Here is a 24,892-nt window from a genome sequence, read left to right as displayed (position 1 = left end):
GGGTTATTGTTATAGAGGAAGATATGGGTTATGGGTATAGAGGAAGATGGGGGTTATGGTTATAGAGGAAGATAGAGGTTATGGTTATAGAGGAAGATATGGGTTATGGGTATAGAGGAAGATATGGGTTATGGTTATAGAGGAAGATGGGAGTTATTGTTATAGAGGAAGATATGGGTATAGAGGAAGATGGGGGTTATGGGTATAGAGGAAGATATGGGTTATGGTTATAGAGGAAGATATGGGTTATGGATATAGAGGAAGATATGGGTTATGGGTATAGAGGAAGATATGGGTTATGGTTATAGAGGAAAATATGGGTCATGGTTATAGAGGAAGATAGAGGTTATGGTTATAGAGGAAGATATGGGTTATGGGTGAAGAGGAAGATATTGGTTATGGTTATAGAGGAAGATGGGGGTTATGGTTATAGAGGAAGATAGAGGTTATGGTTATAGAGGAAGATATGGGTTATGGGTATAGAGGAAGATGGGGGTTATGGGTATAGAGGAAGATGGGGGTTATGGTTATAGAGGAAGATAGAGGTTATGGTTATAGAGGAAGATATGGGCTATGGTTATAGAGGAAGATGGGGGTATGGATAGAGAGGAAGATAGGGGTTATGGTTATAGAGGGAGATAGAGGTTATGGTTATAGAGGAAGATATGGGTTATGGGTATAGAGGAAGATGGGGGTTATGGGTATAGAGGAAGATGGGGGTTTTGGGTATAGAGGAAGATATGGGTTATGGGTATAGAGGAAGATATGGGTTATGGTTATAGAGGAAGATGGGGGTTATGGGTATAGAGGAAGATATGGGTTATGGTTATAGAGGAAGATATGGGTTATGGATATAGAGGAAAATATGGGTTATGGGTATAGAGGAAGATATGGGTTATGGTTATAGAGGAAAATATGGGTCATGGTTATAGAGGAAGATATGGGTCATTGTTATAGAGGAAGATGGGTTATGGTTATAGAGGAAGATATGGGTATGGTTATAGAGGAAGATATGGGTTATGGTTATAGAGGAAGATAGGGGTTATGGGTATAGAGGGAGATATGGGTTATGGGTATAGAGGAAGATGGGGGTTATGGGTTTAGAGGAAGATGGGGGTTATTGTTATAGAGGAAGATATGGGTTATGGGTATAGAGGAAGATGGGGGTTATGGTTATAGAGGAAGATAGAGGTTATGGTTATAGAGGAAGATATGGGTTATGGGTATAGAGGAAGATATGGGTTATGGTTATAGAGGAAGATGGGGGTTATTGTTATAGAGGAAGATATGGGTATAGAGGAAGATATGGGTTATGGTTATAGAGGAAGATATGGGTTATGGATATAGAGTTTCAACTGTTTCTGCCTGCGGTTACGAAACCCCTACCTGTCCCAGACCTGCTGTTTTCAACTCTTAATGATCGGCTATGAAAAGCCAACTGAGATTTATTCCTGATTATTATTTGACCATGCTTGTCATTTATGAACATTTTGAAAATCTTGGCTCTCTCTAATTTTCTCCTTCTCTCTTTCTCTCGGAGGACCTGAGCCCTAGGACCATACGTCGGGACTACCGGCCGTGGTGACTCCTTGCTGCCCCCAGTCCGCCTGGCCTTGCTGCTATTCCAGTTTCAACTCTTCTGCCTGCGGTTATGGAACCCCTACCTGTCCCAGACCTGCTGTTTTCAACTCTTAATGATCGGCTATGAAAAGCCAACTGAGATTTATTCCTGATTATTATTTGACCATGCTTGTCATTTATGAACATTTTGAAAATCTTGGCTCTCTCTAATTTTCTCCTCTCTTTCTTTCTCTCGGAGGACCTGGGCCCTAGGACCATGCGTCGGGACTGCCGCCCGTGGTGACTCCTTGCTGTCCCCAGTCCGCCTGGCCTTGCTGCTATTCCAGTTTCAGCTGTTCTGCCTGCGGTTATGGAACCGCCACCTGTCCCAGACCTGTTGTTTTTCAACTCTTAATGATCAGCTATGAAAAGCCAACTGAAAATTATTCATGATTATTATTTGACTATGCTTGTCACTTATGAACATTTTTGAACATCTTGGCATAGTTCTGTTATAATCTCCACCCGGCACAGCCAGAAGAGGACTGGCCACCCCTCATAGCCTGGTTCCTCTCTAGGTTTCTTCCTAGGTTTTGGCCTTTCTAGGGAGTTTTTCCTAGCCACCGTGCTTCTACACCTGCATTCTAGCTGTTTGGGGTTTTAGGCTGGGTTTCTGTACAGCACTTCGAGATATTATCTGATGTACGAAGGGCTATATAAAATAAAATTGATTGATTGATTGATATAGAGGAAGATATGGGTTATGGGTATAGAGGAAGATATGGGTTATGGTTATAGAGGAAAATATGGGTCATGGTTATAGAGGAAGATATGGGTCATTGTTATAGAGGAAGATGGGTTATGGTCATAGAGGAAGATATGGGTTATGGTTATAGAGGAAGATATGGGTTATGGTTATAGAGGAAGATAGGGGTTATGGGTATAGAGGGAGATATGGGTTATGGGTATAGAGGAAGATGGGGGTTATGGGTATAGAGGAAGATGGGGGTTATTGTTATAGAGGAAGATATGGGTTATGGGTATAGAGGAAGATGGGGGTTATGGTTATAGAGGAAGATAGAGGTTATGGTTATAGAGGAAGATATGGGTTATGGGTATAGAGGAAGATATGGGTTATGGTTATAGAGGAAGATGGGGGTTATTGTTATAGAGGAAGATATGTGTATGGAGGAAGATAGAGGTTATGGTTATAGAGGAAGATGGGGGTTATGGTTATAGAGGAAGATAGAGGTTATGGTTATCGAGGAAGATATGGGTTATGGGTATAGAGGAAGATATGGGTTATGGTTATAGAGGAAGATGGGGGGTATGGTTATAGAGGAAGATAGAGGTTATGGTTATAGAGGAAGATATGGGTTAATGGTATAGAGGAAGATATGGGTTATGCTTATAGAGGAAGATGGGGGTTATGGTTATAGAGGGAGATAGAGGTTATGGTTATAGAGGAAGATATGGGTTATGGGTATAGAGGAAGATAGAGGTTATGGTTATAGAGGAAGATATGGGTTATGGTTATAGAGGAAGATGGGGGTTATGGGTATAGAGGATGATGGGGGTTATGGTTATAGAGGAAGATGGGGGTTATGGTTATAGAGGAAGATGGGGGTTATGGGTATAGAGGATGATGGGGGTTATGGTTATATAGGAAGATTGGGGTTATTGGTATAGAGGATGATGGGGGTTATGGTTATAGAGGAAGATATGGGTTATGGGTATAGAGGAAGATGGGGGTTATGGGTATAGAGGATGATGGGGGTTATGGTTATAGAGGAAGATATGGGTTATGGTTATAGAGGAAGATATGGGTTATGGTTATAGAGGAAGATGGGGGTATGGATATAGAGGAAGATGGGGGTTATGGTTATAGAGGAAGATGGGGGTTATGGGTATAGAGGAAGATATGTGTTATGGTTATAGAGGAAGATGGGGGTATGGATATAGAGGAAAATGGGGGTTATGGTTATAGAGGAAGATGGGGGTTATGGGTATAGAGGAAGATATGGGTTATGGTTATAGAGGAAGATAGAGGTTATGGTTATAGAGGAAGATGGGGGTTATGGTTATAGAGGAAGATGGGGGTTATGGGTATAGAGGAAGATATGGGTTATGGTTATAGAGGAAGATATGGGTTATGGTTATAGAGGAAGATGGGGGTTATGGGTATAGAGGAAGATGGGGGTTATGGGTATAGAGGAAGATGGGGGTTATGGTTATAGAGGAAGATATGGGTTATGGGGGAAGAGGAAGATATGGGTTATGGTTATAGAGGAAGATGGGGGTTATGGTTATAGAGGAAGATAGAGGTTATGGTTATAGAGGAAGATATGGGTTATGGGTATAGAGGAAGATATGGGTTATGCTTATAGAGGAAGATAGAGGTTATGGTTATAGAGGAAGATATGGGTTATGGTTATAGAGGAAGATAGAGGTTATGGTTATAGAGGAAGATGGGGGTTATGGTTATAGAGGAAGATAGAGGTTATGGTTATAGAGGAAGATATGGGTTATGGGTGAAGAGGAAGATATGGGTTATGGTTATAGAGGAAGATGGGGGTTATGGTTATAGAGGAAGATAGAGGTTATGGTTATAGAGGAAGATATGGGTTATGGGTTTAGAGGAAGATGGGGGTTATGGGTATAGAGGAAGATGGGGGTTATGGTTATAGAGGAAGATAGAGGTTATGGTTATAGAGGAAGATATGGGCTATGGTTATAGAGGAAGATGGGGGTATGGATAGAGAGGAAGATGGGGGTATGGATAGAGAGGAAGATGGGGGTTATGGTTATAGAGGGAGATAGAGGTTATGGTTATAGAGGAAGATATGAGTTATGGGTATAGAGGAAGATGGGGGTTATGGGTATAGAGGAAGATGGGGGTTATGGGTATAGAGGAAGATATGGGTTATGGGTATAGAGGAAGATATGGGTTATGGTTATAGAGGAAGATGGGGGTTATGGGTATAGAGGAAGATATGGGTTATGGTTATAGAGGAAGATATGGGTTATGGATATAGAGGAAAATATGGGTTATGGGTATAAAGGAAGATATGGGTTATGGTTATAGAGGAAAATATGGGTCATGGTTATAGAGGAAGATATGGGTCATTGTTATAGAGGAAGATGGGTTATGGTTATAGAGGAAGATATGGGTATGGTTATAGAGGAAGATAGGGGTTATGGTTATAGAGGAAGATAGGGGTTATGGGTATAGAGGGAGATATGGGTTATGGGTATAGAGGAAGATGGGGGTTATGGGTATAGAGGAAGATGGGGGTTATTGTTATAGAGGAAGATATGGGTTATGGGTATAGAGGAAGATGGGGGTTATGGTTATAGAGGAAGATAGAGGTTATGGTTATAGAGGAAGATATGGGTTATGGGTATAGAGGAAGATATGGGTTATGGTTATAGAGGAAGATGGGAGTTATTGTTATAGAGGAAGATATGGGTATAGAGGAAGATGGGGGTTATGGGTATAGAGGAAGATATGGGTTATGGTTATAGAGGAAGATATGGGTTATGGTTATAGAGGAAGATATGGGTTATGGGTATAGAGGAAGATATGGGTTATGGTTATAGAGGAAAATATGGGTCATGGTTATAGAGGAAGATAGAGGTTATGGTTATAGAGGAAGATATGGGTTATGGGTGAAGAGGAAGATATTGGTTATGGTTATAGAGGAAGATGGGGGTTATGGTTATAGAGGAAGATAGAGGTTATGGTTATAGAGGAAGATATGGGTTATGGGTATAGAGGAAGATGGGGGTTATGGGTATAGAGGAAGATGGGGGTTATGGTTATAGAGGAAGATAGAGGTTATGGTTATAGAGGAAGATATGGGCTATGGTTATAGAGGAAGATGGGGGTATGGATAGAGAGGAAGATAGGGGTTATGGTTATAGAGGGAGATAGAGGTTATGGTTATAGAGGAAGATATGGGTTATGGGTATAGAGGAAGATGGGGGTTATGGGTATAGAGGAAGATGGGGGTTTTGGGTATAGAGGAAGATATGGGTTATGGGTATAGAGGAAGATATGGGTTATGGTTATAGAGGAAGATGGGGGTTATGGGTATAGAGGAAGATATGGGTTATGGTTATAGAGGAAGATATGGGTTATGGATATAGAGGAAAATATGGGTTATGGGTATAGAGGAAGATATGGGTTATGGTTATAGAGGAAAATATGGGTCATGGTTATAGAGGAAGATATGGGTCATTGTTATAGAGGAAGATGGGTTATGGTTATAGAGGAAGATATGGGTATGGTTATAGAGGAAGATATGGGTTATGGTTATAGAGGAAGATAGGGGTTATGGGTATAGAGGGAGATATGGGTTATGGGTATAGAGGAAGATGGGGGTTATGGGTTTAGAGGAAGATGGGGGTTATTGTTATAGAGGAAGATATGGGTTATGGGTATAGAGGAAGATGGGGGTTATGGTTATAGAGGAAGATAGAGGTTATGGTTATAGAGGAAGATATGGGTTATGGGTATAGAGGAAGATATGGGTTATGGTTATAGAGGAAGATGGGGGTTATTGTTATAGAGGAAGATATGGGTATAGAGGAAGATATGGGTTATGGTTATAGAGGAAGATATGGGTTATGGATATAGAGTTTCAACTGTTTCTGCCTGCGGTTACGAAACCCCTACCTGTCCCAGACCTGCTGTTTTCAACTCTTAATGATCGGCTATGAAAAGCCAACTGAGATTTATTCCTGATTATTATTTGACCATGCTTGTCATTTATGAACATTTTGAAAATCTTGGCTCTCTCTAATTTTCTCCTTCTCTCTTTCTCTCGGAGGACCTGAGCCCTAGGACCATACGTCGGGACTACCGGCCGTGGTGACTCCTTGCTGCCCCCAGTCCGCCTGGCCTTGCTGCTATTCCAGTTTCAACTCTTCTGCCTGCGGTTATGGAACCCCTACCTGTCCCAGACCTGCTGTTTTCAACTCTTAATGATCGGCTATGAAAAGCCAACTGAGATTTATTCCTGATTATTATTTGACCATGCTTGTCATTTATGAACATTTTGAAAATCTTGGCTCTCTCTAATTTTCTCCTCTCTTTCTTTCTCTCGGAGGACCTGGGCCCTAGGACCATGCGTCGGGACTGCCGCCCGTGGTGACTCCTTGCTGTCCCCAGTCCGCCTGGCCTTGCTGCTATTCCAGTTTCAGCTGTTCTGCCTGCGGTTATGGAACCGCCACCTGTCCCAGACCTGTTGTTTTTCAACTCTTAATGATCAGCTATGAAAAGCCAACTGAAAATTATTCATGATTATTATTTGACTATGCTTGTCACTTATGAACATTTTTGAACATCTTGGCATAGTTCTGTTATAATCTCCACCCGGCACAGCCAGAAGAGGACTGGCCACCCCTCATAGCCTGGTTCCTCTCTAGGTTTCTTCCTAGGTTTTGGCCTTTCTAGGGAGTTTTTCCTAGCCACCGTGCTTCTACACCTGCATTCTAGCTGTTTGGGGTTTTAGGCTGGGTTTCTGTACAGCACTTCGAGATATTATCTGATGTACGAAGGGCTATATAAAATAAAATTGATTGATTGATTGATATAGAGGAAGATATGGGTTATGGGTATAGAGGAAGATATGGGTTATGGTTATAGAGGAAAATATGGGTCATGGTTATAGAGGAAGATATGGGTCATTGTTATAGAGGAAGATGGGTTATGGTCATAGAGGAAGATATGGGTTATGGTTATAGAGGAAGATATGGGTTATGGTTATAGAGGAAGATAGGGGTTATGGGTATAGAGGGAGATATGGGTTATGGGTATAGAGGAAGATGGGGGTTATGGGTATAGAGGAAGATGGGGGTTATTGTTATAGAGGAAGATATGGGTTATGGGTATAGAGGAAGATGGGGGTTATGGTTATAGAGGAAGATAGAGGTTATGGTTATAGAGGAAGATATGGGTTATGGGTATAGAGGAAGATATGGGTTATGGTTATAGAGGAAGATGGGGGTTATTGTTATAGAGGAAGATATGTGTATGGAGGAAGATAGAGGTTATGGTTATAGAGGAAGATGGGGGTTATGGTTATAGAGGAAGATAGAGGTTATGGTTATCGAGGAAGATATGGGTTATGGGTATAGAGGAAGATATGGGTTATGGTTATAGAGGAAGATGGGGGGTATGGTTATAGAGGAAGATAGAGGTTATGGTTATAGAGGAAGATATGGGTTAATGGTATAGAGGAAGATATGGGTTATGCTTATAGAGGAAGATGGGGGTTATGGTTATAGAGGGAGATAGAGGTTATGGTTATAGAGGAAGATATGGGTTATGGGTATAGAGGAAGATAGAGGTTATGGTTATAGAGGAAGATATGGGTTATGGTTATAGAGGAAGATGGGGGTTATGGGTATAGAGGATGATGGGGGTTATGGTTATAGAGGAAGATGGGGGTTATGGTTATAGAGGAAGATGGGGGTTATGGGTATAGAGGATGATGGGGGTTATGGTTATATAGGAAGATTGGGGTTATTGGTATAGAGGATGATGGGGGTTATGGTTATAGAAGAAGATATGGGTTATGTGTATAGAGGAAGATGGGGGTTATGGGTATAGAGGATGATGGGGGTTATGGTTATAGAGGAAGATATGGGTTATGGTTATAGAGGAAGATGGGGTTATGGTTATAGAGGAAGATATGGGTTATGGTTATAGAGGAAGATGGTAGTTATGGTTATAGAGGAAGATATGGGTTATGGTTATAGAGGAAGATGGGGGTTATGGTTATAGAGGCAGATATGGGTTATGGTTATAGAGGAAGATGGGGGTTATGGTTATAGAGGAAGATGGGGGTTATGGTTATAGAGGAAGATGGGGGTTATGGGTATAGAGGATGATGGGGGTTATGGTTATAGAGGAAGATATGGGTTATGGTTATAGAGGAAGATGGGGGTTATGGGTATAGAGGATGATGGGGGTTATGGTTATAGAGGAAGATGGGGGTTATGGTTATAGAGGATGATGGGGGTTATGGTTATAGAGGAAGATATGGGTTATGGTTATAGAGGAAGATGGGGGTTATGGGTATAGAGGATGATGGGGGTTATGGTTATAGAGGAAGATGGGGGTTATGGTTATAGAGGAAGATATGGGTTATGGGTATAGAGGAAGATGGGGGTATGGAGGAAGATAGGGGTTATGGGTATAGAGGAAGATGGGGGTATGGAGGAAGATAGGGGTTATGGTTAGGTGTTTGCATGGTAACATAGATGGAGACATGCCAGAGGTGGAGTTGGTCAGAGGTTATATATGGGTTAGATGTCAGGAGGTTAGATGTTTCCATGGTAACTTACCGTATATAGACATGCCTGAGGTGGAGTTGTTGGCGTCCAGGTGTTTCCCCAGCAGGGTGCTACGCTGCAGCTGGAGACTCTCCTGCTCCGGCCTCAGCTCCTCCCCCAGCACCAGGATGTCACAGTAGTCCAGGTTATGAATGATCTCCTCCTGGACCCCCAGCCTGCCCGCTGAAAAAACAACAACCAACAACAAAACACACACAGACACACAGACACACAGACACACAGACACACAGACACACAGACACACACACACACACACACACACACACACACACACACACACACACACACACACACACACACACACACACACACACACACAGAGTTGAATGCATGCACTCACACATACAGACCTGCTATGTTACTTTGATCACTCTGTTGCACAGCAGGAAATGCAACTGGTAGTGTATCAGAGGTTTTAACAAGGCTTCTAAAGGTTGTAACAAGGCTTCTGAAGGTTGTAACAAGGCTTCTAAAGGTTGTAACAAGGCTTCTGAAGGTTGTAACAAGGCTTCTGAAGGTTGTAACAAGGCTTCTAAAGGTTGTAACAAGGCTTCTAAAGGTTGTAACAAGGTTTCTAAAGGTTGTAACAAGGCTTCTAAAGGTTGTAACAAGGCTTCTAAAGGTTGTAACAAGGCTTCTAAAGGTTGTAACAAGGCTTCTAAAGGTTGTAACAAGGCTTCTAAAGGTTGTAACAAGGCTTCTAAAGGTTGTAACAAGGCTTCTAAAGGTTGTAACAAGGCTTCTAAAGGTTGTAACAAGGCTTCTAAAGGTTGTAACAAGGCTTCTAAAGGTTGTAACAAGGTTTCTAAAGGTTGTAACAAGGCTTCTAAAGGTGGTAACAAGGCTTCTAAAGGTTGTAACAAGGCTTCTAAAGGTTGTAACAAGGCTTCTAAAGGTTGTAACAAGGTTTCTAAAGGTTGTAACAAGGTTTCTAAAGGTTGTAACAAGGCTTCTAAAGGTTGTAACAAGGCTTCTAAAGGTTGTAACAAGGCTTCGAAAGGTTGTAATTTCACTTTAAAATGTCCACACTGCTGACAAGCTGTTTTAGGATTTTTTCCACTCCTGCACATACTGTTGATGTTATTTACTGTTACAAACTACCTTTCTATTTGTGCAAATAAACTAAACTAAATTTGATTTAGCCTAACAATAAATGTATCACCACCTACAAAAATGCCCATTAATTACAATCCACACAATCATTTACATTTCCTGTCGCTGCAGGACTATTTCTCTGCTGTGAGAAGCAGGGTCAAATTACGATAGTGCATCTGTATACAACAATATTATCCAAGAGCATTTTTAAAAAACTATTCCACACTAACCAACTTAAATTAACAAGCTATTTTCCCCAAAACGCTGTTCAAAAACACTGTTCAAAAACTCTTTAGCTGCACTATTAACTCCCTCTGTTGCTACACACTCAGCCAGCCTGGATGTCACACAGTCTGCTGTACAGTTAGGTTAGCCACAGTTCTCTAGCGCTCCCTGCCTCTCAGCCTGCTGTGTTCTCTCCTGGGGAGGGGTAACACCTGGCATGCCCACTCCACAGCCTCCCTACGGAGAGGCACTCCTCAAAGCAGGGGTTGTCCTTGGAACAGCAGGGGTCCAGGGAGACCCTGGTACTCCTCTATCCCTGGCTGAGGCTTGACTGATCTCAGAGCTGTGCTAACTGGGGGAAGGAGGGGAAACATCTGGAGCTGAGGAGACCCCCTGAGACATACAGACTAAGAGAGAGATGGAATACTGCACCATGGAGAGGGAGGGAACGTTTAGAAAGGAGTGGAGATACAGTGGAGAGGAGGGAACGTTTAGAAAGGAGTGGAGATACAGTGGAGAGGAGGGAACGTTTAGAAAGGAGTGGAGATACAGTGGAGAGGAGGGAACGTTTAGAAAGGAGTGGAGATACAGTGGAGAGGGAGGGAACGTTTAGAAAGGAGTGGAGATACAGTGGAGAGGAGGGAACGTTTAGAAAGGAGTGGAGATACAGTGGAGAGGAGGGAACGTTTAGAAAGGAGTGGAGATACAGTGGAGAGGAGGGAACGTTTAGAAAGGAGTGGAGATACAGTGGAGAGGAGGGAACGTTTAGAAAGGAGAGGAGATACAGTGGAGAGAACGTTTAGAAAGGAGTGGAGATACAGTGGAGAGAACGTTTAGAAAGGAGTGGAGATACAGTGGAGAGGGAGGGAACGTTTAGAAAGGAGTGGAGATACAGTGGAGAGGAGGGAACGTTTAGAAAGGAGTGGAGATACAGTGGAGAGGGAGGGAACGTTTAGAAAGGAGTGGAGATACAGTTGAGAGGGAGGGAACGTTTAGAAAGGAGTGCAGATACAGTGGAGAGGGAGGGAACGTTTAGAAAGGAGTGGAGATACAGTGGAGAGGAGGGAACGTTTAGAAAGGAGTGGAGATACAGTGGAGAGGGAGGGAACGTTTAGAAAGGAGTGGAGATACAGTGGAGAGGGAGGGAACGTTTAGAAAGGAGTGGAGATACAGTGGAGAGGGAGGGAACGTTTAGAAAGGAGTGGAGATACAGTGGAGAGGAGGGAACGTTTAGAAAGGAGTGGAGATACAGTGGAGAGGGAGGGAACATTTAGAAAGGAGTGGAGATACAGTGGAGAGGAGGGAACGTTTAGAAAGGAGTGGAGATACAGTGGAGAGGGAGGGAACGTTTAGAAAGGAGTGGAGATACAGTGGAGAGGAGGGAACGTTTAGAAAGGAGTGGAGATACAGTGGAGAGGGAGGGAACGTTTAGAAAGGAGTGGAGATACAGTTGAGAGGGAGGGAACGTTTAGAAAGGAGTGGAGATACAGTGGAGAGGGAGGGAACGTTTAGAAAGGAGTGGAGATACAGTGGAGAGGAGGGAATGTGCTCGTGTTAGGAAAGAGTAGGGCATGAGAGACTAACAAATACAGAGAAGAGGAGAATGACACATGGAGGGCAAGAAAGACAGAGAATATATGTCATATGATGGAGAGAATGGAATCTGTATTTCATATTGTATGAGATCAAGTGTGTGTGGGTGTGTGTGTGTGTGTGTAGATCTCAACCATCCTACTGCTGCACTGAGCAGTTTAACACCCGGTGACCCTTTCTCCACACTAAGTACAGTCTTATCCTGCTGTGCAAGTCACAATTCTGACTAAAGGAACTGTGAATGGTGGGGGAGGCAGAACAGAGCCGGCCTGTACTACTGACATCAGACTTGCCCCCCCACTGTCCCCAGCTTCTACAGTCCAGCCCCCCCGCTGACTAAGACCTCTGCCTACCAGACAAATGATTGCATGGGTTCCTGCCTGGCTGAACGGCAAATGGAAATGACATTTAAATCCCGTCTCTAGTCCTCTCAGTGCGGAGTCTGGGAACAACACAGAACAGCAGTACTCAGCCTCAACGCTATAGCTGCCAATTAGACAGGGATAACCAGAGCGAGAGGTTTCACTCGCTCCATTGTCAGGGAGGTAGAAAACACTCTGCCTCTCTCTTTCCTCCTCTCGTTCTGCAGCTGAAATGGAGACCACAGCTGGAGGCTATATATTAGCCAAGTGTTGTGTGACTAGGAGCGTGTGGTTATTGTGTGTGTGTGTGTGCGTGTATGGGATAGAGAGGAGTTGATGAAGTTCCAATATGAGAGGAGATGTTGTGCTCTCCAGAGTCTAAAGACTTCAACCTAATCAAATAGTTTTGTGGTGGTGAGCAGTGTGTGTCCTTTGGACCAGCATTATAATTACAAGCCACCCCCCCCCCCACACACACACACACACACACACACACAAATCCATTCCTATTCTTTCTCTCTAGTTCTCTCTCTTTCTTTCTTTCTTTCTCACTTTCTTTCTTTCTCACTTTCTTTCTTTCTTTCCCACTTTCTTTCTTTCTTTCTTTCTCACTTTCTTTCTTTCTTTCTTTCTTTCTCACTTTCTTTCTTTCTTTCTTTCACACACACACACACACACACACACACACACACACACACACACACACACACACACACACACACACACACACACACACACACACACACACACACACACACACACACACACACACACACACACACACACACACACACACACACACACACACACACACACACACACACACACACACACACACCTCTCTATGCCTGTACCCTGTACCTGTATGGTGTGAGGCTGTGTCTCCCTTGGTGACAGTACTGATGATGTGAAGGTCCTGGAACAGAGTGAGTCCTGCTGGTCCTCTGAGGTCAGCTGCTGGCCTGGTCAGTCTGTCCACCCCAGCTATGGTGATCCTGGGTTCACTGGGCTGCAGCACCATCACCACTGCATCGATGTCCGGGATGGAGATACATGTGTCCTCCCCAAAACATCTGGGAGGTCGAGAAATAAATAGAATGTGAATGTATGTTTCAGTATGTGTTTGCTGGGTATCACTTCAGGTATGTGTGAAATATCAGAGCCATTGAATACTTAGATACTTTGAGAATGTGTGCGTGGGCTAATTCCAGGAATCAGCAACCTTGAAAAGGTTGAATAAGCCTCCACCTAGTACACTGTGAGGCTGACTGAATGCAGACATCTGTGATGCAGACATCTGACATAGACATGCATAAATAACCTGACACATACTACATAAACAATGCAGATTAGACATCAATCAATGAGAAACCACAGGAGCAAGACACAATATGGAGAGAGAGAGAGAGGAAGGGAGGGAGAGTGAGGATAGAGAGAGAGGGAGAGAGAGGAAGGGAGGGAGGCTGAGGATAGAGAGAGAGAGAGAGGGAGGGAGGCTGAGGATAGAGAGAGAGAAAGAGAGAGAGGGAGAGGGAGGCTGAGGAGAGAGGGAGGTTGATGAGAGAAAGTGAGAAAGGGAGGGAGGTTTAGGAGAGAAAGCGAGAGACAGGTGGAGGCAGAGAAGAGAAAGAGTGAGGGAGAGAAAGAGAGGGAGGCTGAGGAGAGTGAGAGAGGGAGGCTGGGGAGAGACAGAGAGAGAGGGAGGCTGAGGAGAGTGAGAGAGAGAGACAGAGGGAGGCTGAGGAGAAAGAGAGAGAGACAGAGGGAGGCTGAGGAGAAAGAGAGAGAGACAGAGGGAGGCTGAGGAGAGTGAGAGAGGGAGGCTGAGGAGAGAGAGAGACAGATGGAGGCTGAAGAGAGTGAGAGAGGGAGGCTGAGGAGAGAGAGAGAGACAGGGGGAGGCTGAGGAGAGAGAGAAAGAGAGAGAGGGAGGCTGAGGAGAGTGAGAGAGAGACAGAGGGAGGCTGAGGAGAAAGAGAGAGAGACAGAGGGAGGCTGAGGAGAAAGAGAGAGAGACAGAGGGAGGCTGAGGAGAGTGAGAGAGGGAGGCTGAGGAGAGAGAGAGAGGGGGAGGCTGAGGAGAGTGAGAGAGGGAGGCTGAGGAGAGAGAGAGAGGGGGAGGCTGAGGAGAGTGAGAGGGAGGCTGAGGGGAGAGAGAGAGAGACAGAGAGGCTGAGGAGAGTGAGAGAGGGAGGCTGAGGAGAGAAGGAAAATACAGTTAACAAGGAAGCTGTCAAAGCTGGTGTTTTTCACATCCATGTAGTTACAGAGGAGGAAGTTTAACATCTGTCAGGGGCTGGGACTGGCACAACAACAGCTCTTTATTCGGTTGGAGCTTTGCAGAAAAATGAACACGCATAAGGAGATTCCGACTCCTTCATAATTACCTGTGATTACCCGTTATATATGACTTTGCTGCTGGCCTAGTTTTTGTTTATTTCACGCCTAAAGACCGCTGTAAACCCCCTCACATGGAACACTAACACACAGGGTTTCACAGTCATATCTCCCCCTTTCTGGTGTGAAAAAAACATATTTTCAGTCAAGCGTGGTATAGCCTAATCTCCCTTTCTCTTTTTCTCTCAAGCGGTGATCCACAAGTTGTGTCTTTCCTCGCCTCGGCAGGGTATTGTTGTGGAGAGGAGGCAGAGGCAGTGGAGCGGCAGGGTATTGTTGTGGAGAGGAGGCAGAGGCAGTGGAGCGGTAGGGTATTGTTGTGGAGAGGAGGCAGAGGCAGTGGAGCGGTAGGGTATTGTTGTGGAGAGGAGGCAGAGGCAGTGGAGCGGTAGGGTATTGTTGTGGAGAGGAGGCAGAGGCAGTGGAGCGGTAGGGTATTGTTGTGGAGAGGAGGCAGAGGCAGTGGAGCGGCAGGGTATTGTTGTGGAGAGGAGGCAGAGGCAGTGGAGCGGCAGGGTAAGGTGTGGAGAGGAGGCAGAGACAGTGGAGCGGCAGGGTATTGTTGTGGAGAGGAGGCAGAGGCAGTGGAGCGGCAGGGTATTGTTGTGGAGAGGAGGCAGAGACAGTGGAGCGGCAGGGTATTGTTGTGGAGAGGAGGCAGAGGCAGTGGAGCGGCAGGGTATTGTTGTGGAGAGGAGGCAGAGACAGTGGAGCGGCAGGGTATTGTTGTGGAGAGGAGGCAGAGGCAGTGGAGCGGCAGGGTATTGTTGTGGAGAGGAGGCAGAGGCAGTGGAGCGGCAGGGTAAGGTGTGGAGAGGAGGCAGAGACAGTGGAGCGGCAGGGTATTGTTGTGGAGAGGAGGCAGAGGCAGTGGAGCGGTAGGGTATTGTTGTGGAGAGGAGGCAGAGACAGTGGAGCGGCAGGGTATTGTTGTGGAGAGGAGGCAGAGGCAGTGGAGCGGCAGGGTATTGTTGTGGAGAGGAGGCAGAGACAGTGGAGCGGCAGGGTACTGTTGTGGAGAGGAGGCAGAGACAGTGGAGCGGCAGGGTATTGTTGTGGAGAGGAGGCAGAGACAGTGGAGCGGCAGGGTATTGTTGTGGAGAGGAGGCAGAGACAGTGGAGCGGCAGGGTATTGTTGTGGAGAGGAGGCAGAGACAGTGGAGCGGCAGGGTCTTGTTGTGGAGAGGAGGCAGAGACAGTGGAGCGGCAGGGTATTGTTGTGGAGAGGAGGCAGAGACAGTGGAGCGGCAGGGTATTGTTGTGGAGAGGAGGCAGAGACAGTGGAGCGGCAGGGTATTGTTGTGGAGAGGAGGCAGAGACAGTGGAGCGGCAGGGTATTGTTGTGGAGAGGAGGCAGAGGCAGTGGAGCGGCAGGGTATTGTTGTGGAGAGGAGGCAGAGGCAGTGGAGCGGCAGGGTATTGTTGTGGAGAGGAGGCAGAGGCAGTGGAGCGGCAGGGTATTGTTGTGGAGAGGAGGCAGAGGCAGTGGAGCGGCAGGGTATTGTTGTGGAGAGGAGGCAGAGGCAGTGGAGCGGCAGGGTATTGTTGAGGAGAGGAGGCAGAGACAGTGGAGCGGCAGGGTAAGGTGTGGAGAGGAGGCAGAGACAGTGGAGCGGCAGGGTATTGTTGAGGAGAGGAGGCAGAGACAGTGGAGCGGCAGGGTATTGTTGTGGAGAGGAGGCAGAGACAGTGGAGCGGCAGGGTATTGTTGTGGAGAGGACGCAGAGACAGTGGAGTGGCAGGGTATTGTTGAGGAGAGGAGGCAGAGACAGTGGAGCGGCAGGGTAAGGTGTGGAGAGGAGGCAGAGACAGTGGAGCGGCAGGGTATTGTTGAGGAGAGGAGGCAGAGGCAGTGGAGCGGCAGGGTATTGTTGTGGAGAGGAGGCAGAGACAGTGGAGCGGCAGGGTATTGTTGTGGAGATGACGCAGAGACAGTGGAGCGGCAGGGTATTGTTGTGGAGAGGAGGCAGAGGCAGTGGAGCGGCAGGGTATTGTTGTGGAGAGGACGCAGAGACAGTGGAGCGGCAGGGTATTGTTGTGGAGAGGAGGCAGAGACAGTGGAGCGGCAGGGTAAGGTGTGGAGAGGAGGCAGAGACAGTGGAGCGGCAGGGTATTGTTGTGGAGAGGAGGCAGAGGCAGTGGAGCGGCAGGGTATTGTTGTGGAGAGGACGCAGAGGCAGTGGAGCGGCAGGGTATTGTTGTGGAGAGGAGGCAGAGGCAGTGGAGCGGCAGGGTATTGTTGTGGAGAGGAGGCAGAGACAGTGGAGCGGCAGGGCATTGTTGTGGAGAGGAGGCAGAGGCAGTGGAGCGGCAGGGTATTGTTGTGGAGAGGAGGCAGAGACAGTGGAGCGGCAGGGTATTGTTGTGGAGAGGCAGAGACAGTGGAGCGGCAGGGTATTGTTGTGGAGAGGAGGCAGAGACAGTGGAGCGGCAGGGTATTGTTGTGGAGAGGACGCAGAGGCAGTGGAGCGGCAGGGTATTGTTGTGGAGAGGACGCAGAGACAGTGGAGCGGCAGGGTATTGTTGTGGAGAGGAGGCAGAGACAGTGGAGCGGCAGGGTATTGTTGTGGAGAGGAGGCAGAGGCAGTGGAGCGTGGAGACTTAGGGTGCGTGGGCCACTGTGAGGACTTGGACCCCAGCCAAATGAATTAAAGAAAATATGACAAGGTAGAAAAAAGGCCCTGCATAGATTAACACTAGTTACTTTTTCCTGATGGCTGCAGTAATTGCCTTAATATGCTGAAAACACGCTTAAGGAATTAATGAACAACTGTATTTATTTGTTTACAGTGATACGCACTTACGGGTAAATTTACAGCAAATTGCAGCATTCCTCAGGAGGAGTTTCTGTTTTGGCTGTAGCCTAACAGACAGTCTGCTCTGCCGGCCTGTTTACTGGACGTAGTTCTAAAGGAATTCTGTTTGAATTCATCAATGCCTGCTGATTTACACATTATTGTTATCAAAGCTTGTCTAAGACGACTACCAGCCCCTCTCTTTGTGAGCAACAGCTGGAGAGTAACAAGGTTCACAGGCAGTACAGACCACTGGATAGCCTGCGTACCACAGTCCCAGCCACCCGCCTACACACAACCAGAACACTTTATTAAACAACATCTAGAAATACACAAGCTAAGCTTAAGCATAGTGAGCATAATGTATTCATTTCTAATTGGTGTGCCTGCAGCCCAGTCGACCCCTCCTCTTCCTAGCCCCCCTCTCCCCCCCCCTTCCTTGCTAAGCTAGCTGAAGGGGTGGGCCCGCCGCCCTGCGCCGAACCCAATAGGGGGGCGGAGTACAACCCTCCAGGGCTGAGCTGTGGGGGGCTGCACATATTTAAACCTGCTATGAATATTCACCACAGCCCGCCAGGGATGGCTGTTATACAATACCATCCAGACTCGCTCTGTCTCTCTCTCTCTCTCTGTCCTCTGGCAAAACCCAGACAGAATTATTAATAAATAACATGAAAATGTAAAAACTTGCCCCAGGTGGCGATGTGGAACAGAGAGAGTGGTGGAATAAAGAACAAAAGATGGTAGAGAAAGAGGGAGAGGAGGAGATGGAGAGGAGAGGTAGAGGAGGAGAGGGAGAGGAGGAGAGGGAGAGGAGAGGTAGAGGAGGAAAGGGAGAGGAGGAGAGGGAGAGGAGAGGTAGAGGGGGAGAGGGAGAGGAGGAGAGGGAGAGGAGAGGTAGAGAAGGACAGGGAGAGGAGGAGAGGGAGAGGAGAGGGAGAGAAGGAGAGGGAGAGGAGGAGAGGGAGAGGAGAGGGAGAGGAGAGTGAGAGGAGGAGAGGGAGAGAAGGACAGGGAGAGGAGGAGAGGGAGAGGAGAGGGAGAGGAGGAGAGGGGGCAGAGGACAGATAGAGGAGGAGAGGGAGAGAAGGACAGGGAGAGGAGGAAAAGGAGAGGGAGAGAAGGAGAGGGAGAGGAGGAGAGGGAGAGGAGAGGTAGAGAAGGAGAGGGAGAGGAGGAGAGGGAGAGGAGAGGTAGAGGAGGAGAGGGAGAGGAGGAGAGGGAGAGGAGAGGTAGAGAAGACAGGGAGAGGAGGAGAGGGAGAGGAGAGGTAGAGGAGGAGAGGGAGAGGAGGAGAGGGAGAGGAGAGGGAGAGAAGGAGAGGGAGAGGAGGAGAGGGAGAGGAGAGGTAGAGGAGGGGAGGGAGAGAAGGACAGGGAGAGGAGGAGAGGGAGAGGAGAGGGAGAGAAGGAGAGGGAGAGGAGGAGAGGAGAGGAGAGGTAGAGGAGGAGAGGGAGAGAAGGACAGGGAGAGGAGGATAAGGAGATGAGAGGTAGAGGAGGAGAGGGAGAGGAGGAGAGGGAGAGGAGAGGTAGAGAAGGACAGGGAGAGGAGGAGAGGGAGAGGAGAGGTAGAGGAGGAGAGGGAGAGGAGGAGAGGGAGAGGAGAGGTAGAGGAGGAGAGGGAGCAGAGGACAGGTAGAGGAGGACAGGGAGCGGAGAGGTAGAGGAGGAGAGAGAGAGAGGAGGAGAGGGAGAGTCACTCTGTACTGAGGTAGATGAAGGACAGAGAAGACATTATCCAGTCACACTGTACTGAGGTAGATGAAGGACAGAGGACAGAGAAGACCTTATCCAGTCACTCTGTAATGAGGTAGATGAAGGACAGAGAATACCTTATCCAGTCACACTGTACTGAGGTAGATGAAGGACAGAGAAGACCTTATCCAGTCACACTGTACTGAGGTAGATGAAGGACAGAGGACAGAGAAGACCTTATCCAGTCACTGTACTGAGGTAGATTAAGGACAGAGAAGACCGTATCCAGTCACACTGTACTGAGGTAGATTATGGACAGAGAAGACCTTATCCAGTCACTGTACTGAGGTAGATTAAGGACAGAGAAGACCTTATCCAGTCACTGTACTGAGGTAGATTAAGGACAGAGAAGACCTTATCCAGTCACACTGTACTGAGGTAGATTAAGGACAGAGAAGACCTTATCCAGTCACACTGTACTGAGGTAGATTAAGGACAGAGAAGACCTTATCCAGTCACACTGTACTGAGGTAGATTAAGGACAGAGAAGACCTTATCCAGTCACACTGTACTGAGGTGGATGAAGGACAGAGGAGAGGGAGAGTAATAGCTAGAGCTGATGTAACGGTCAGTGGTAAAGGTAGAAGGAGCCTTGCGTACTGTACTGAGGTTGAGATGTGCAGGTGTCTGATGCCCGGTGTGGGAAACTGGCGGGAGTTGATGTAGGAGACCTTCCTCAGAGCAGTGTTCATGTTCTCCAGATCCTCTCCCTCCATCACCAGGATCGACTGGGCTGGGTTGAAGTGGAACTGAGAGAGAAGAGAGAGAACACATCAGACTTTACCATAGTGTAACCCACACTAAAACAACTGTGTGTCTGAGTGTGTCTAAGTGTTTGTGTACAGCATAAGTGTGTGTCTGAGTGTGTCTGACTGAGTGTGTTTGAGTGTACATCATGAGTGTGTGTTCATTCTTCTTCTCTGTTTGAGGGATCATAAGCTTATTGTGTTGCTTTGACACACTCAGACACAGCTCTGGGTCCCAGTGGACATGATGCACTGAGTCTCAGTCTCACTGACGAGGCTTTATGCTGCTGATACCACAGCCTCATTCACACACAGCAGCAAAGACACTACGCTTCAGAGGGCTCTCTCCATTTCCTTTTATCCCTCAGTTCTCCCCCTCTCTCTTTTCTCTCATCCTCTCCTTCTCCTGTGATTGTATTGTCAAGGTTCCCACCTGATCCTAAACACTGTCCTTAAGCTGTACTAGACTCAGGAGACCTGTGGAAAAGTGGCGCCACAAAAAGATAAAGTGAACTAGTCCTGCAGAGTTTTACCTCCCTTCAACTCCTCTCCTCTCATCCTATCACTCTACCTTAAAAGGCTGACAGGATTTAATCATGGAACAACAGTCCAAAGGCCTCTCTCTTTCTCTCTCTCTTCTCTTTATCTCCTCCCTCTCTCTATACTGGGAGATGAATCAGCGTCAGGCTTTAAGGGGGAGGAAGGAGAGAAGGACGTGGGGATAGAAAGGGTAGGCAAGGAAAGGGAGGGGACTCTAAGTGTTTTAACATATGTTTGAATATATATCAGCATTTGAATGTGTTTACAGTCTTTGTTCATGTGTCTGTGTATCTGTGTGTGTCTGTTGCCTTACCTTGATGCCCTTGCCCAGGCTCTCCAGTGAGTTGATGTCCAGTCCTTCCTTACAGGCCTGTAGACAGGAGATGACCTTCTGGCTCTCTATCTTCCCTGGCCTGATGGTCAGCCCTGATAGACTACCCCGGAAGTACTGAGTGAACCGCGGCATCGTCACCTCACCACCTACACACAGAGGTGACAGTTCATGAATAATAACTAAATACAGTTCCACTATTATAATGTAGAACGGAAGGAAATCCTTTCAGAAACCTCAATAGCCAATGACTAAAAAGTCAGTCATGAGTGACAAAAGCACACAGTAATCTCACTGTTAATGGCCTTCGAACACTTCAGGTCTCCCAGCATGCAATTTAATCAGACAGGTCCTGAGTCAGTCCCCCCTCTCTCTCTGCCACTACTAATGTACTGTTACTGTACTGTCTGTGACATTACTAGGCAGATGGGCTGGTGACATGCCAGTGATCCCAGGTCATTTCTCAGACCAGGAGGTTTGTGTGTTTCACTGTGAGCCTGTTGGCAGCACCACGCCAAGCACAATTGTAATTGCCTTCAGGAAATCGTTAAGAGAGAAAGGGTTTAAACTGCAGCCTGCCACCTGCCTGGCCTCACATGCTCTGGGTAGACAGACACTTCCCTTCAGTATGCAGTGCACGGGCTGCATGATAAAACACACAGAGAAAAAGACGCACGCAGAAGCAGACTTTCTCTAAGAGAATGAGGGCTAGAAAGGACAACATCACCATTAGAGAGAGGGCAGAAAGGACAACATCACCATTAGAGAGGGGGCAGAAAGGACAGCATCACCATTACAGAGAGGGCGGAAAGGACAGCATCACCATTAGAGAGAGGGCAGAAAGGACAACATCACCATAAGAGAGGGGGCAGAAAGGACAGCATCACCATTACAGAGAGGGCGGAAAGGACAGCATCACCATTAGAGAGAGGGCAGAAAGGACAACATCACCATTAGAGAGGGCAGAAAGGACAGCATCACCATTAGAGAGAGGGCAGAAAGGACAACATCACCATTAGAGAGAGGGTAGAAAGGACAGCATCACCATTAGAGAGAGGGCAGAAAGGACAGCATCACCATTAGAGATAGGGCAGAAAGGACAACATCGCCTTTAGAGAGGGGGCAGAAAGGACAACATCACCATTAGAGAGAAGGCAGAAAGGACAACATCACCATTAGAGAGAGGGCAGAAAGGACAACATCACCATTAGAGTGAGGGCAGAAAGGACAACATCACCATTAGAGAGAGGGCAGAAAGGACAACATCACCATTAGAGAGAGGGTAGAAAGGACAGCATCACCATTACAGAGAGGGCGGAAAGGACAACATCACCATTAGAGAGAGGGCAGAAAGGACAACATCACCATTAGAGAGAGGGCAGAAAGGACAACATCACCATTAGAGAGAGGGCAGAAAGGACAACATCACCATTAGAGAGAGGGCAGAAAGGACAACATCGCCATTAGAGAGAGGGCAGAAAGGACAGCATCACCATTACAGAGAGGGCAGAAAGGACAGCATCACCATTACAGAGAGGGCAGAAAGGACAACATCACCATTAGAGAGAGGGCAGAAAGGACAACATCACCATTACAGAGAGGGCAGAAAGGACAGCATCACCATTACAGAGAGGGCAGAAAGGACAACATCACCATTAGAGAGAGGGCAGAAAGGACAACATCACCATTAGAGAGAGGGCAGAAAGGACAACATCACCATTAGAGAGAAGGCAGAAAGGACAACATCACCATTAGAGAGAAGGCAGAAAGGACAACATCACCATTAGAGAGAGGGCAGAAAGGCCAACATCACCATTAGAGAGAGGGCAGAAAGGACAACATCACCATTAGAGAGAGGGCAGAAAGGACAGCATCACCATTACAGAGAGGGCAGAAAGGACAGCATCACCATTACAGAGAGGGCAGAAAGGACAACATCACCATTAGAGAGAGGGCAGAAAGGACAACATCACCATTACAGAGAGGGCAGAAAGGACAGCATCACCATTACAGAGAGGGCAGAAAGGACAACATCACCATTAGAGAGAGGGCAGAAAGGACAACATCACCATTAGAGAGAGGGCAGAAAGGACAACATCACCATTACAGAGAGGGCAGAAAGGACAGCATCACCATTAGAGAGAGGGCAGAAAGGACAACATCACCATTAGAGAGAGGGCAGAAAGGACAACATCACCATTAGAGAGGGGGCAGAAAGGACAACATCACCATTAGAGAGAGGGCAGAAAGGACAGCATCACCATTAGAGAGAGGGCAGAAAAGACAACATCGACATTAGAGAGAGGGCAGAAAGGACAACATCACCATTAGAGAGAGGGCAGAAAGGACAACATCACCATTAGAGAGAGGGCAGAAAGGACAACATCACCATTAGAGAGAGGGTAGAAAGGACAGCATCACCATTACAGAGAGGGCGGAAAGGACAACATCACCATTAGAGAGAGGGCAGAAAGGACAACATCACCATTAGAGAGAGGGCAGAAAGGACAACATCACCATTAGAGAGAGGGCAGAAAGGACAACATCACCATTAGAGAGAGGGCAGAAAGGACAACATCGACATTAGAGAGAAGGCAGAAAGGACAACATCACCATTAGAGAGAGGGTAGAAAGGACAGCATCACCATTAGAGAGAGGGCAGAAAGGACAACATCACCATTAGAGAGAAGGCAGAAAGGACAACATCACCATTAGAGAGAAGGCAGAAAGGACAACATCACCATTAGAGAGAGGGCAGAAAGGACAGCATCACCATTAGAGAGAAGGCAGAAAGGACAACATCACCATTAGAGAGAGGGCAGAAAGGACAACATCACCATTAGAGATAGGGCAGAAAGGACAGCATCACCATTAGAGAGAGGGCAGAAAGGACAGCATCACCATTACAGAGGGGGCAGAAAGGACAACATCACCATTAGAGAGAGGGCAGAAAGGACAACATCACCATTAGAGAGTGGGCAGAAAGGACAACATCACCATTAGAGAGAAGGCAGAAAGGACAACATCACCATTAGAGAGAGGGCAGAAAGGGCAACATCACCATTAGAGAGAGGGCAGAAAGGACAACATCACCATTAGAGAGAAGGCAGAAAGGACAACATCACCATTAGAGAGAGGGCAGAAAGGACAACATCACCATTAGAGAGAGGGCAGAAAGGACAGCATCACCATTACAGAGAGGGAAGAAAGGACAACATCACCATTAGAGAGAAGGCAGAAAGGACAACATCACCATTAGAGAGGGGGCAGAAAGGACAACATCACCATTAGAGAGAGGGCAGAAAGGACAACATCACCATTAGAGAGAGGGCAGAAAGGACAACATCACCATTAGAGAGAGGGCAGAAAGGACAACATCACCATTAGAGAGAGGGCAGAAAGGACAACATCACCATTACAGAGGGGGCAGAAAGGACAACATCACCATTAGAGAGAGGGCAGAAAGGACAACATCACCATTAGAGAGAGGGCAGAAAGGACAACATCACCATTACAGAGAGGGCAGAAAGGACAACATCACCATTAGAGAGAGGGCAGAAAGGACAGCATCACCATTAGAGAGAAGGCAGAAAGGACAACATCGCCATTAGAGAGAGGGTAGAAAGGACAGCATCACCATTAGAGAGAAGGCAGAAAGGACAACATCACCATTAGAGAGAGGGCAGAAAGGACAACATCACCATTAGAGAGAGGGCAGAAAGGACAACATCACCATTAGAGAGAGGGCAGAAAGGACAACATCACCATTAGAGAAAGGGCAGAAAGGACAACATCACCATTAGAGAGGGGGCAGAAAGGACAGCATCACCATTAGAGAGAAGGCAGAAAGGACAACATCACCATTAGAGAGAGGGCAGAAAGGACAACATCACCACTAGAGAGGGGGCAGAAAGGACAACATCACCATTAGAGAGAGGGCAGAAAGGACAGCATCACCATTAGAGAGAGGGCAGAAAGGACAACATCACCATTAGAGAGAGGGCAGAAAGGACAACATCACCATTAGAGAGAGGGCAGAAAGGACAACATCACCATTAGAGAGAGGGCTAGAAAGGACAACATCACCATTAGAGAGAGGGCAGAAAGGACAACATCACCATTAGAGAGA

General features: G+C 46.9%; 1 protein-coding gene across 1 annotated transcript in view; it reads right to left on the bottom strand.

Moving 5' to 3' along the window:
- Window positions 1-8,863: 8,863 nt before the first annotated feature.
- Window positions 8,864-24,892, bottom strand: part of LOC129843042 (calsyntenin-2-like) — a 249,928-nt gene continuing 233,899 nt past the window's right edge. Inside the window, exons 9-12 of the mRNA XM_055911770.1 lie at window positions 20,746-20,912; window positions 19,747-19,895; window positions 13,059-13,270; window positions 8,864-9,084 (exon numbers count right to left, since the gene is read on the bottom strand). Of these exons, the coding sequence (XP_055767745.1) occupies window positions 8,882-9,084; window positions 13,059-13,270; window positions 19,747-19,895; window positions 20,746-20,912 (731 nt within the window). The 3' untranslated portion in view covers window positions 8,864-8,881. The remainder of the gene's footprint in view (window positions 9,085-13,058; window positions 13,271-19,746; window positions 19,896-20,745; window positions 20,913-24,892) is intronic.

This window comes from Salvelinus fontinalis, unplaced genomic scaffold, assembly GCF_029448725.1.
Source record: "Salvelinus fontinalis isolate EN_2023a unplaced genomic scaffold, ASM2944872v1 scaffold_0093, whole genome shotgun sequence".
Lineage (NCBI taxonomy): Eukaryota > Metazoa > Chordata > Actinopteri > Salmoniformes > Salmonidae > Salvelinus > Salvelinus fontinalis.
The sequence above is the reverse complement of the archived record's forward strand: the minus strand, read 5'-3'. Positions and strand labels throughout refer to the sequence as shown.